The 12,774-nt window shown below is 31.0% G+C and overlaps 1 protein-coding gene across 1 annotated transcript; it reads right to left on the bottom strand.

Moving 5' to 3' along the window:
- Window positions 1–8,748: 8,748 nt before the first annotated feature.
- On the bottom strand, window positions 8,749–10,142 carry LOC147906907 (histone-lysine N-methyltransferase SETMAR-like). The gene is made up of 2 exons (XM_087415279.1): window positions 9,625–10,142; window positions 8,749–8,845 (listed from the first exon to the last, which is right to left on the bottom strand). The coding sequence occupies exons 1-2, from the start codon at window positions 10,140–10,142 to the stop codon at window positions 8,749–8,751; spliced, it is 615 nt and encodes a 204-aa protein (XP_087271405.1).
- Between the last annotated feature and the right edge of the window lie 2,632 nt (window positions 10,143–12,774).

Genomic DNA, 12,774 nt, shown 5'->3' with positions numbered 1-12,774 from the left:
ATTTTAACTAATTTCCACTACTAAAAGATGACCTTAAGGAACATCATTTCGACTCGGACAACGAAGTTCAAGAATTTGTGAATGCTTGGTGTCGGAATAAAGAGCCCCAATTTTTCGTTGACGGGATGGACAAATGGATACATCGGTTACATAAATGTATTAATGTCAATGGCGACTATGTCGAGAAATAATCATGGGATGTTTTTAAATAAAGATTTTTCTACCTACTGTAATTTTTTGGTAATTTTTTATCCATTCTAGAGGATTTTGTTGAAATGGAGGCATTACTTTTCAACCTCTACCCTCGTATATCATACGATGGTTTAATATCAGCTATATGTAATTCTGCGTTTTAAGAATATTGTGAATTTATTGAAGATAACCAGATTGTGGCCGAAACGTCTAATGTTTTATTAATGTAATGATAATTAAATATCACAAACAATATCTTATGCGGTAGTTTTTTATGCTTTTCTTTTCATACGTTTTTAATTTCTTTATTTTTGGATAGTGATGATGATACATGCAAATTTTTCAAATCTCGATATTTTTTAGTATAAAAATATTTCCTTTTTGATGTTTTCTTCTATATCAAGAACAAAAAAATATATGAATAATTGCAAAATTTTATCATATTCGAAAATTAATATGACAAATTTTGTCATATTAATATTTATACAACTATTCAAGCTTACTTACATTTTCAAAATAGAAGAACAACACTTTAAGAATTAATAAGAGAATTATTAAGAACAGTATTTCAAGTATAACACAAAGCGAAATATACAATTAAAAATGTCGATTAACATTTCTGTCGATAGCAGCAACAATTCAGAAAACGACTTTGCAAATCTGTGGCTTGTTATTAAGTATGAACACATGATATGTTTGAAACAATTTTATAGTTGCGTAGCAACATATCATATCATGACTGCATTTAGGATGTGCGGAAAACACAAACTATCGATATTTCATATATCAATATGAATCGAGATGATATTTCAAAATATCGATTATATCGATTATATTCCTATTTCAGGATATATGTAACCATCATCTGATGGTCTTTATAATTTTTATAAACTGACGTCTTTATAATTTTGAAGTTTTTAATAATTTTATTGTTGCGAGATGAATAAAGAGAGTTTGGAACGTTCATTCGACAAAATTGCGAAATCGATTATTGATAAGATATTTGAATTCGAATTTATTATTAAATATATATGTTATGGGAAATTTGATTAATTGGATATTATGCATAATGACCGATCATAATTTTCTAATTTAATCAAATTGTCCATAATATATATGTATATAAAAAAATATATATATATATACCATATATATATATATATATATATATATTGTATATATATGTATAGACAATTTGATTAAATTAGGAAATTATATAATATTTTATTAAAGGTAAAAATCAGGGTATGTGAAGTTAGCATCCCAACTATAGTACTCAGGAATTCTGATTAGAGTTCTTGTTTCTTTTTGACGAGACAAAGAGTTTTATATAATTTATAACAAGAGTTCCGCTTAATAATTATTTTTAAAAAATGGGGTGCTAACTTCTCATTGAAAATCGAGATCGAATAGTTCTGAGTGGCTCAATAGCTTCATTTCGTGAATATCTAGAGTTCCTGATGCATAAAAAAAAATTTTGAAAAATCAAAAAAAATTAAAAATTTTTGAAAAATCAATTTTTAGATACAATAGTTCTGATTAGAGTTCCTGCTTCCTTTTAACGAGACGAAGAGTTCTCTATATTTTTTAATGCAAGATTCATTTAGTAACAATTTTTAAATAATTTTTAAAAAATTTTTTGGAAAAAAAATTTTTTTTATAAAATAGTTCTGTGACACGTTAATTGTCATTCTAACAATTACGAAGAGTTCTCAGCGATTAAAACCAACACAGAATCAATAATAAAAAAGATATATACTTAAAACGAAATTTGAAAAATCGATTGCAGAAGTACGTATTTCCTTATGTAGTCATCCAATCGCTTTTTCACCTAATACTTTTTGACAGAACTCGTCGAAAACTACACAGAACTCTAATCAGAACTACTCGGTACTCTTAAAAAATTTTTCGACGTTATGATACGGAGACATTTGAACTCTATCGTTGAAAATTTTCTAAGTCTGACATCGATGATCTCGATTTTCGAGAAGTTAGCACCCCATTTTTTAAAAATTATTTAAAAATAATTATTAAGCGGAACTCTTGTTATAAATTATATAGAATTCTTTGTCTCGTCAAAAGGAAATGGGAACTCTAATCAGAACTCCTGAGTACTATAGTTGGGATGCGAACTTCACATATCCGAGTTAATGCATTAATTGATACCGGCAGTCAAATCACGGTAATGCGCAAAGATGTTTATGATAAAGTGAAATTAGATAAGCTACGGGGAAATAGTATCTATTTAACCGATTTTGGAAAAAACGAAGTGCATTCATTAGGTTGCATAATTACAATCGTAGAAGGAGATGCTGATGAATATCCGTGTATAGTGCACATTGTACCAAATGAAGCTACAAACTCAAGCGTTATAATTGGTAGCGATTTCCTAGCGACGACGGAAATGACCGTCAATAACGACAGAATAACTATACGAAGAGCAACACCTGCTCAATTGTTAACACAAACCAACGTGATCGAAAAGCAACCGTTAGACATTGGTAACGTGACGGATACGAAAGTACGTGAAGAAGTAGAGACAATTGTTGAAACGTATCAAGTAAATAAGTGTAAGACAACGTGAGCATGCGTGTTATGAGTATGCAAAAAACGAAAGGCCTATCTTTCAAAAAACTGCGACGATTACCGGCACCTAAACGCGAAATAGTCGAAAACCAATTAGCGGAATGGCTAATCAACGGAGGTCATTGAGAAGTGTACGTCGGAATACGAATTCAATAGTCATTGTAAGAAAGAAGGACGGATCACCGCGTGTATGTATTGATTACAGAAAATTAAATCGAGTCATAGAAAAGGATCATCCCTTAACACTAATTGAAGATCTACTAGATAAATTAGAGAATGTTGTTGATGATGTGTGTTTAATACGTTAGACTTGAAAAATGAATTTTTTCATGTATTCGTAGAAAAAGAGAGTCGAAAATATACGGCGTTTGTCACTCCGAACGGTCAATATCAATTCTTGAAAGTCCTTTTGGATTCGCCGAGGGTTTTCCAAAGATATATTAATGCTGCTGGGATTTGATTACACAAAATATAGTTTTACTTTACATGGATGATTTGATCATGCCAGCAGCAAACGAACAAAAAGCGTTGGAACGCTTGCGAATCGTATTGAAAACAGCTAGCGATTCCGTTTTGCAAATTAATTTTAAAAAATGTCAATTCGTGAAAAGAACATCGAGTTTCTAGGTCATATAGTAGAAGGTGGCAAAATTTACTCTTCCCAAGAGAAAGTCAAAGCTGTGATAAATTACCCAGAGCCGAAAGAATTAAAAGATATTCAAAGCTTTCTTGGATGAACGGGTTCCACTTCAGAAAATTTACACCTTCGTATTCTACACCCGTCGAGCGACATGTTGCGGAAAGATCAATCGTATAATTTTGACGATAAGGCTTGAAATGCGTTCATACAATTGAAGACGGTTCTAACTCAGAATCCAGTACTGAAAATATATCATTCGCGATACGAAACGGAAGTACATATGGACGCAAGTATAAACGGTTATGGACTTCTGCAGCGTTCAGACGAAGACAACTTATTACACCCAGTATATTTTATGAGCAAAAAGACTAAAAAAGAGGAAAGGAATTACACGAGTTACGAATTGAAGGCACTTACGATAGTAGAGGCACTTAGAAAATTCCGAGTGTATCTGTTAGGAATTCAGTTTAAAATAATTACTGATTGTGTTTTTCAACGAACCATGAGCAAAAAGGAATTAAGTACGAGTATTGCTAAATGGGCTTTAGAGGATTATGTTTATGTCATAGAGCACAGAACCTGTATGAAACACGTCGATGCTTTGAATCGGCATCCGGTTATGACAATAGCGAAAAGTCCAATTATACCACAAATTAGGAGTCAGCAAGCAAGCGATGAAGAGATTCAAGCGATAATAGAAATTGCCAAAGACAAACCGTATAAGAATTATCACATAAGCGGCGATTTATTATACAAATTTTAAGATAGTAGGGATTTACTCGTTATTCTTAGAACACTAGAATTAGACGTAATTCGAACGATTCACGAGAAAGGATATATGGCGGCAAAGAGCGTATTCGTATTCAGGAGTATTTTATACGCAATTATATTTATATTTAGGAATAAAGTAGAACGACACATTGCCAATTGTGTGCAGTGTATATTGACGAATCACAAAGAGGATAGGCAGGAAGGATATTTACATCCCATTCCCAAATCTGATGTGCCATTACACACATATCACATCGATCATTTAGGGCCGTTAGATACCACTAATAAAAGCTACAATCATATTCTCACTATTATTGACAATTTTACTAAATTTGTACGATTGTATCCGACTAAATCTACCACAGCTCGCGAGGTTACAAGTCGGTTAGATGTTCAAAAACAAATATTCGGAAATCCGAAACAAATCGTGACGGATAGAGACACAGCTTTTACCTCCCAAGAGTTCAAGGAGTATTGTCAGAGTGAAGGAATTGAACACGTGACAGTTACCACGGGATTGCCAAGGGCAAACGGACAAGTGGAACGTTTGAATAGAGCAATCATATTGATACTCTGCAAGTTATCAATCGAAGAGCCTGCTAAGTGGTACAAACATGTAGATAAATTGCAACGTATATTAAACTCCACGTTCAATCGTAACGTAAATGAGACGCCTTTCGATTTACTATTTGGCATAAAAATGCGCGACGAAACCGATCTGAAACTACACGAAGTAATAGAACAAGAATTTCGATCGAAATTTGAGGAAGAACGTAACGAAATTAGAGCTAGAGCGAAAGAACAAATTCTAAAAGTGCAATCGGAGAATCGTAAGACATATAATTTCAGACATAAGAAGGCTACAGAATGTAGTCCACCAGGTGGGAGACCTAGTAGCAATCAAACGAATACAATTAGAACCAAGCCGAAAATTAGGAGCAAAATATTTAGGATCATATCGAATTGAGAAGGTTAAGCCTAATGACATATATGATGTGATTAAAAACGGATCTCACGAAGGATCTATAAGTACTTCTACCTGTGCTGAATATGTTAAACCTTGAATACAGTTACCTAATGGTAAATTGTAAAAAATTATGTTAGAAAGTAAAAAAATATCATTTCTGGTTGAGTACAATTGGCAGTAAGCGTCCCTTAACTCCAATCGCATAATTGCCTTTACATTATTAAGTTGTATCCTTTCAAGTCTTTTATAAGAAGTATTATTGTATAAAGAAAAACCATTGGATTTGGTAAACTTATATAAATGCGGAGGAATTAATTCTAATTTCAAGCATGAATTAATAAATTTAATACGAGTCTTAATATTCACACTCAATTTGACGAGATTACATAATTATTTCAGCAAGTTACAAATGTAAAAACCAAATCGGTTTTTTATGAGAGCAAAGGTGAATGGAAAATATTTGTGTTGAAAACGCATAATTTCGTCCGCGTAAATTAAATTATAAAAATAATAAGGCTCAATAAATTAAAATAAATAAAAAAGAAAAAGGGCTACGAGCCTAAAAACAATCAACATAAAATGACAAACTGTATAAATAGTTAAAAAATAAAATAAAACATGTCATGAAATTAAAAACGTAAATTATAATTTGACAATCAGAAGGTGAACAAACAAACGTTTCGATCCTTGTTGGATCATTTTCAATGTGACAAATAAATTAATAATAGAATTATAACGTAGATAAAACATAAGAAATTAAATAAAATTTGCATTCGGACGCAATATTAACTATAAAACTCGCTCCAAATTGAGAGGAAATCAAACAAACAATTATAGTTGACACAAATGTACTCCTCCGAATCGTGTGTGTGTATAAGGACGAACATGTTTCTGATCCTAATTATGTTTTGGCTTCGTTGGATGTAATATCCCTTTTTACTAATATTCCTGTTGAGCTAGTATTAAATAGCATCGATAGGAGATGGGTTTACATCTCGGCGAAGACAAACATATCAAAAAATGAATTTATTATTGCTGTTAGGTTCATTTTAGATTCTACCTTTTTTACCTTTAACAATAGAACTTACAGACAGATGTTTGGCACTCCGATGGATTCACCGTTATCTCCGATAATCGCCAACATTGTAATGCAAGATCTAGAAGGAACAGCATTTAAAAAATTGTCAGCACAACCTTTGTTCTATTTTAGATATGTAGACGATATTCTGCTCGCGCTTCCATCTGATACTGTCGATGACACTGAACATTTTTAATTCTTTACATACAAAATTGCAGTTTACCTTGGAGGTTGGTACAAGTGGCAGATTGAGTTTTCTTGCTACAATGCTTGTTATAGATAATCAGAGAATTATATTTGACATTTATCATAAAAAGACATTTTCCGGAAGGTTTCTTATTTCCATTCAAATCATCCTCTGTGTCATAAAAAAGATACCATCAGTTTCATTGAAATTATCCTATTATCACATCCACGGTTCCAACAAAAAAATTTCATAGATGCTATTCATACTTTCTTAAATAACTGTTATCATCTTTCCTTTATTTTCTCTACAATTGAACGCAGATTAAAGTTTCACAAATATAACAAAGATACTACACATTATTCACGTAATAAAGACAAATATTTTACGATTCCTTATGTTAAATCTATTTCTGAAAGTTTCCTTCCCATCTCTAGTATGTTTTCATTGTAAATTAGCCTTTTCTATTCCCAACACATTAAAAAGCTTCATAAAGAGAGGAAAAGATAAGCTTGATTTCCTATCCAATCAGAATGTTGTCTACAAGATCTCATGTGATGATTGTGAGACGAGTTATGTTGGTCAGACAAAAAGAAAATTGAGCACGAGACTACGCGAACATATCTCTGACATTAAAAAGAATACAGGTTCTCCTACTGTCATAACTGATCATCGAATCAATTTTGATCATAATTTTAAATGGAATGATGTGAGAATTTTGAACTGCGAATCTTCTTACAATAAGAGATTGGTGTCTGAAATGATTCATATTAAAAGACAGAAACAAGGCTTTAATAGGCAAAATGATACCGAATCTTTACCTGATACTCACAGCTCATCCAATCTTTTTCTTCTTCTTAACTGCTTTCCTTTTCCTATCCATCTCTTCTCTCTCTATTTTCTCTCGCTTCTACTTTATTCTCTCCTTCTTATGTTCCCCTTCCTTTTTAGTTTTCCATTTCAATCTTCCTGTCTTTATATGTCGTACTTTATCTCTTAGCTTCTTATGATTAATTTCGATTCCCATCGCATTGCCTAATCGATAACACATCATTTTGACACACATAAGATATTTATTATAAATTTATTTGTTCTAAACTCATTATACATATACAATGAATGTCGGCATTTTATTTTTTTTCTATCGTCATTATTATTTTTTATGTGCTTGTCTTATAATATCAAAGATAATTTTTGCCTCTTTCTTTTAATTTTAACTTATTACTTGCAACTTATTTTGTACCTTTCTTTTTATTGTTTGCGACTCGATTTGTACTTTTCTTATTATTTTTATTTACTTCCGTCGATAATTTATTATTATAATTTATACTTGCTAACAGAAACATGTTCGTCCTTATACACACACACGGTTCGGAGGAGCACATTTGTGTCAACTATAATCGTTTGTTTGATTTCCTCTCAATTTGGAACGAGTTTTATAGTTAATATTGCGTCCGAATGCGAATTTTATTTAATTTCTTATGTTTTATCTATGTTATAATTCTACTATTATATTAATTTATTTGTCACATTGAAAATGATCCAACACGGATCGAAACGTTTGTTTTGTTTACCTTCTGATTGTCAAATTATCATTTACGTTTTTAATTTCATGACATGTTTTATTTTATTTTTTAACTATTTATACAGTTTGTCATTTTATGTTGATTGTTTTTAGGCTCGTAGCCCTTTTTCCTTTTTACTTATTTACATATTTACTTTTTTAAGTTTTATTTTCGAAATTATTAAATTATTAAAATATGGACTAAATACTTTATATAATATTTATGACAAATATAAATAAGTGAAAACATATATGGACATAGAGGAAAGTCCCTTACTATGAAATAAGCTCTTAATGTAAGATATCAGAATTTTTTTTAAACTAATTGACGTCAATATTTGTGAAATTGGATGCAAGAACCCCATTATGTTGTATCAGGAATCTATAGGGGATTTTACTTTATTTTTGATATAATTTGTGAGACAGAAATATACTCTTAAATTGTATTTGTGTTGTGTGTGTGTGTGTTTGTATTTGTGTGTACGTAAAAATCTTTTTATTAATTTGTATATATTGGGTAAATATTGATAAATAAATTTGATACAAGGGACATATGTTATCAAAGTCGTGACTTTGAATAAGTTTTAACAAGTTTAAACCGTCGCTCATTGTTTGTTAAAAAGTTATTAACGAAAGAAGAAAGTTTGTAAAAATTACCTTTTTATTATATAAGATAAAAATTTTCTAGTTTAAAATATATTTTAGAAGAGGCAACTATACATACGTAGTATGAGATTTATTTGTATATCTAAAAGTAGATCGAAAATCATGTGCCGCTAGACAAAGGGTCCTGTTGGAGGTCACTCAGAGTCATGAGCACGATAATATAGTCATTAAGATTAAGGTTATTGGAGTCTAGTCTCCTAATCGATATTTTTACCAACGTAATTCGTGATTTCTATTTTTGCAATTAGTGCAGTTTGTACAATTAATAATGTAATTAATTTCCCTTTTTCGTGTATACTTAGTGATATTATAAAAAAAAAATTGAGCATAATTTTGAAATTATTTGTCAGTTAAAGAAACATTTCATTTTTTAATTAATTTTTATCCCATTCAATAAACTTTAATCATTACAGATATCATAATAAGAGATACAATTCTCCTATCTGTTCTCCTATCTGTTCTCTAAATTTATTTTATAGCAGTGACCAATTGACGTGTATATGATATTCATTTTTAAAAAGTTTACTACATGGGCGGGAAAAATCCCGGGATTTTTAATGAAAACAAGCGTTTTTTGTGCAAAGTTATATTTATTTCTCAACATAGTTGCCCTTTGAGGGCGATACACTTGGTATAGCGATTTTCCAACATTTCGATGCCCTTTCTGTAGTACGAAACGTCCAAGCCTTCGAAATACGCCTCGGTTTCCGCGATGACTTCCTCATTCGATGTGAATCTCTTTCCCTGGAACCACCGCTTGAGGTTTGAGAACAGATAATAGTCGCTGGGGGCCAAGTCTGGAGAATACGGTGGGTGAGCAACCAATTTGAATCGTAATTGGTCCAATTTGACCATCGCTTTCAAGGACGTGTGTGATGGTGCGTTATCGTGATGGTACAGAACTTTTTTCTTCGCCATATGGGGCCGTTTTTTCTTTATTTCGTCGTTCAGTTTGTCCAATAACGCTGCATAATACTCTCCCGTAATTGTTCTTCCCTTCTGCAGGTAATCGATGAAGATTATGCCATGCGCATCCCAAAAAATCGAGGCCATAAACTTCCTAGCCGAGCGTTGGTCTTTTGGCCTCTTTGGTCGGCTTTCGTGGCTTTTCAACCACTCTGCAGACTGCCTATTGGACTCAGGCATATAGTAATGGATCCACGTTTCATTCATTGTTACAAAACGTCGAAAAAAGGCCGCTCGATTATGCTGCAACAACGCCAAACCGACCGTTGAATCATCAACGCGCTGCTGTTTTTGATTGATAGTCAGCAAACGCGGCACCCATCGTGCCGATAGCTTTTTCATCTCCAAAACATCGTGCAAAATGTATCCCGCCCGTTTTTTTGAGATGCCCACGGCCTCAGTTAACTCGCGCAACTTCACTTTACGATCACTCAAAACGATTCGATGCACTTGCTTTGCGATTTCCGCATTCGTAACCTCTTTTGGCCTTCCAGAGCGAGGTGTGTCTTCGGTGCTTGTACGACCCATTTTAAATTCACTAAACCACCGATAAACTGTTGTTCTCGAAGGAGCAGATGTGGGATAACATTTCTGCAACTATTTCAATGATTGTTCAGAAGTTTTTCCCATCAAAAAACAATGTTTGATCAAGATGCGATATTCCTGTTTTTCAATTTTTTTTATGAAGGCGAAACTCCACTTAAACGACTGTAGCTTGTAAACGAAATGTCATGAAACTTCATACATAAACTAGTGACAGATGAATCTTTCGAAATGAATCGTGTTCATTTTCTAATGGCACCACCTATTGAAAAATCCCGGGACTTTTCAACCCATGTAATAAAGTCGTCTAATTTTTTGCATTAGTATATAGTATATTATATTAAATAAGTCTGTAAAGTTTAAGCTTTGATTGAACTAACGATATTAGCTTCTTATTAAAAAAATATTTGAATTTTCATTTTCAACATTACAGAATTATAAATATATTAGTGACTAATTTTTTTTTATATACGATGATCGCGTCGCTGTTCCTCGCATCAGATACCAATGAATGCATGGTTCGTACCAATGAAAAGTCGAAATTATTTTCGTCATGGAAAATCGTTATTCTTCATTGTCTTCCGTGAAATCCATTTGTAGAGTAATTGGCGCCTTTAGAAATTCTTGTTATGGGATCGTAATTAATCTCAGGTTGCTAGTTCTCGGAAATAATAATTTTACCAATGATATGACAATTACTGTATATTTTAAAGTTAAATAGCAAATTAATTTAGTGACATATTTTACAATACAATTTTCGTCGCTTTTTCTTATACTTAAATCGTTCTCCTATATTTTCGACTGTATTATTAAGAAAGATTAATTCAACAGCAGCTTTACGACGTACGATAAGTAGATGATTAAAAACTTGTAAGTAGATGATTAAAGACTTGTAAAAGAAATTTACACAGAAGAGAATTCGAAGCAAGGACCGAAACGTTTATGAGTGGTGTGGATTATTAACATAATAAAATATACACACACACCAACTTTTTGTATCGGCTAATATATTAGCATGTTTCAACTTTAATTTCATCGCTTTTTTAATTTTACTAAATGTTCTCTTGTTAGTAGTAATGCTAATAACAACATTGTTTAATAAGACTTTAGTATTATATGATAAATATATTATAGATATAATGAGAGAGAGAGAGAGAGAGATTATTTTAAATCGAAATTATTAAATAAATAATTAAATAAATTATTAAATAAATTCAAATTTTGTATAAATTGTTTGCTTATTTTTTATGAATAGTTTAACAAAAATGCCGTTACAAATGTGTACATATAACTCTCTAACTATTGGTTGTTTTAAAAATCATTTTCAAATATTGAGTATCTCGCCATTCAGGGTATTAATTAATTTTGTAATAGCAAATTATACACATTTATATCTATATATATGTATCTATATTTTTTTATGATAAAATACATATATTTAGTAATAAATAGTAAATTTTAATTTTTATCGGCTTAGATAACTTTATCAAAATGCTTTAACAACTGTTATTGTAAATATATGAATTTAATTAAAAATGTGTGGGCATAAAGATTCGAGACAAATCAAATAAGTATGTATTAGCGAGATTAATGATTAAAATTTTTGAAAGAAACAGAAATATAAGAAATTGTTAAATTTTAAACATATAATAAATTTTTAAGTATAAAAATTCTTTAAAATTACCACTAGTCTCGGGTCATCTCGAACAGTTGGTACTCAAGACACTTTTGTATCCATACAATATAAAAAATTGTAATGACTCACGTATTTTATTATTATTAAATATAAGTACTCCTTCGTAATCACTATCCTATTCATTTTTAATAAAAGATGATTTTTAGTAATTAGAACATTGCTGGGATTTAATTGTACATTTCAGTCGATTTTTGTTTGGTTCTTATCTCTTATTTCACCAATCCGCCGATCGGCATTTAGGCTGCACGCGGGTTTGTGAAGTAAGGGACAGGAACCAAACTGAAAATCGGGCGAAATGTACAAGTAAATCCCAGCACTGCGTTAGAACATATTTTCACATTTGCGAATTTAAATATTACTTTAAAGATGCGATAACAATAACTGTAATTAACATCCTGCCAAAATTATTACTATTATAAACGGTCTAGAAGATTTGGAATTCATATCCTCTTATAAAAAAACAGTGTTTGACGGATAACTTAACTTTTCTTTGAGAATAGATTTTTATGAATTTTACGTGGAATCAGTTAAATTCCTTTTCCATTATAAAAATTATTCTTCTTTGTATCGGACACTAACAAAGTAAAGGTATATTTATTTCATTAGATGAATTTTAATAAATTTTATAATCGCAGGTAACAATTTAAAGTAAATACGATTTATTTATTGATATTTCATTCCATCAATGCTACAGTAACGATTAGTTCAATAAAATGTATATTTTACCATATATACAATATATTTTCAACGCTTTCATAATCCTGCATTATTAATTTTGTATGCTACTGTGTAATAATATTATTTTTATTTATTTTGAATGATATTTATAGTTGTGAATAACTTCCTTATTAAATATATCAGAATTACTCATTAATTGGATAATTTTTTCTGGTTATTTATACTCGCAGAATATATCTTGTT

Source organism: Acromyrmex echinatior, chromosome 17 (genome assembly GCF_024713525.1).
Source record: "Acromyrmex echinatior isolate Ae372 chromosome 17, ASM2471352v2, whole genome shotgun sequence".
NCBI lineage: Eukaryota > Metazoa > Arthropoda > Insecta > Hymenoptera > Formicidae > Acromyrmex > Acromyrmex echinatior.
Note: the sequence above shows the minus strand (reverse complement) of the source record. Positions and strands in the feature narration are given on the sequence as shown.

What these genes read in the sequence shown, in the direction of transcription:
- LOC147906907 (XM_087415279.1), bottom strand. Translation starts at nt 10,142, where the DNA reads ATGGGTCGTACAAGCACCGAAGACACACCTCGCTCTGGAAGGCCAAAA. An exon ending in GGAAGAACAATTACGGGAGA is followed by an intron (nt 8,846 to 9,624) that starts GTATTATGCAGC and finishes AATATCGATTAG; the next exon opens with GAGACTAGACTCCAATAACC.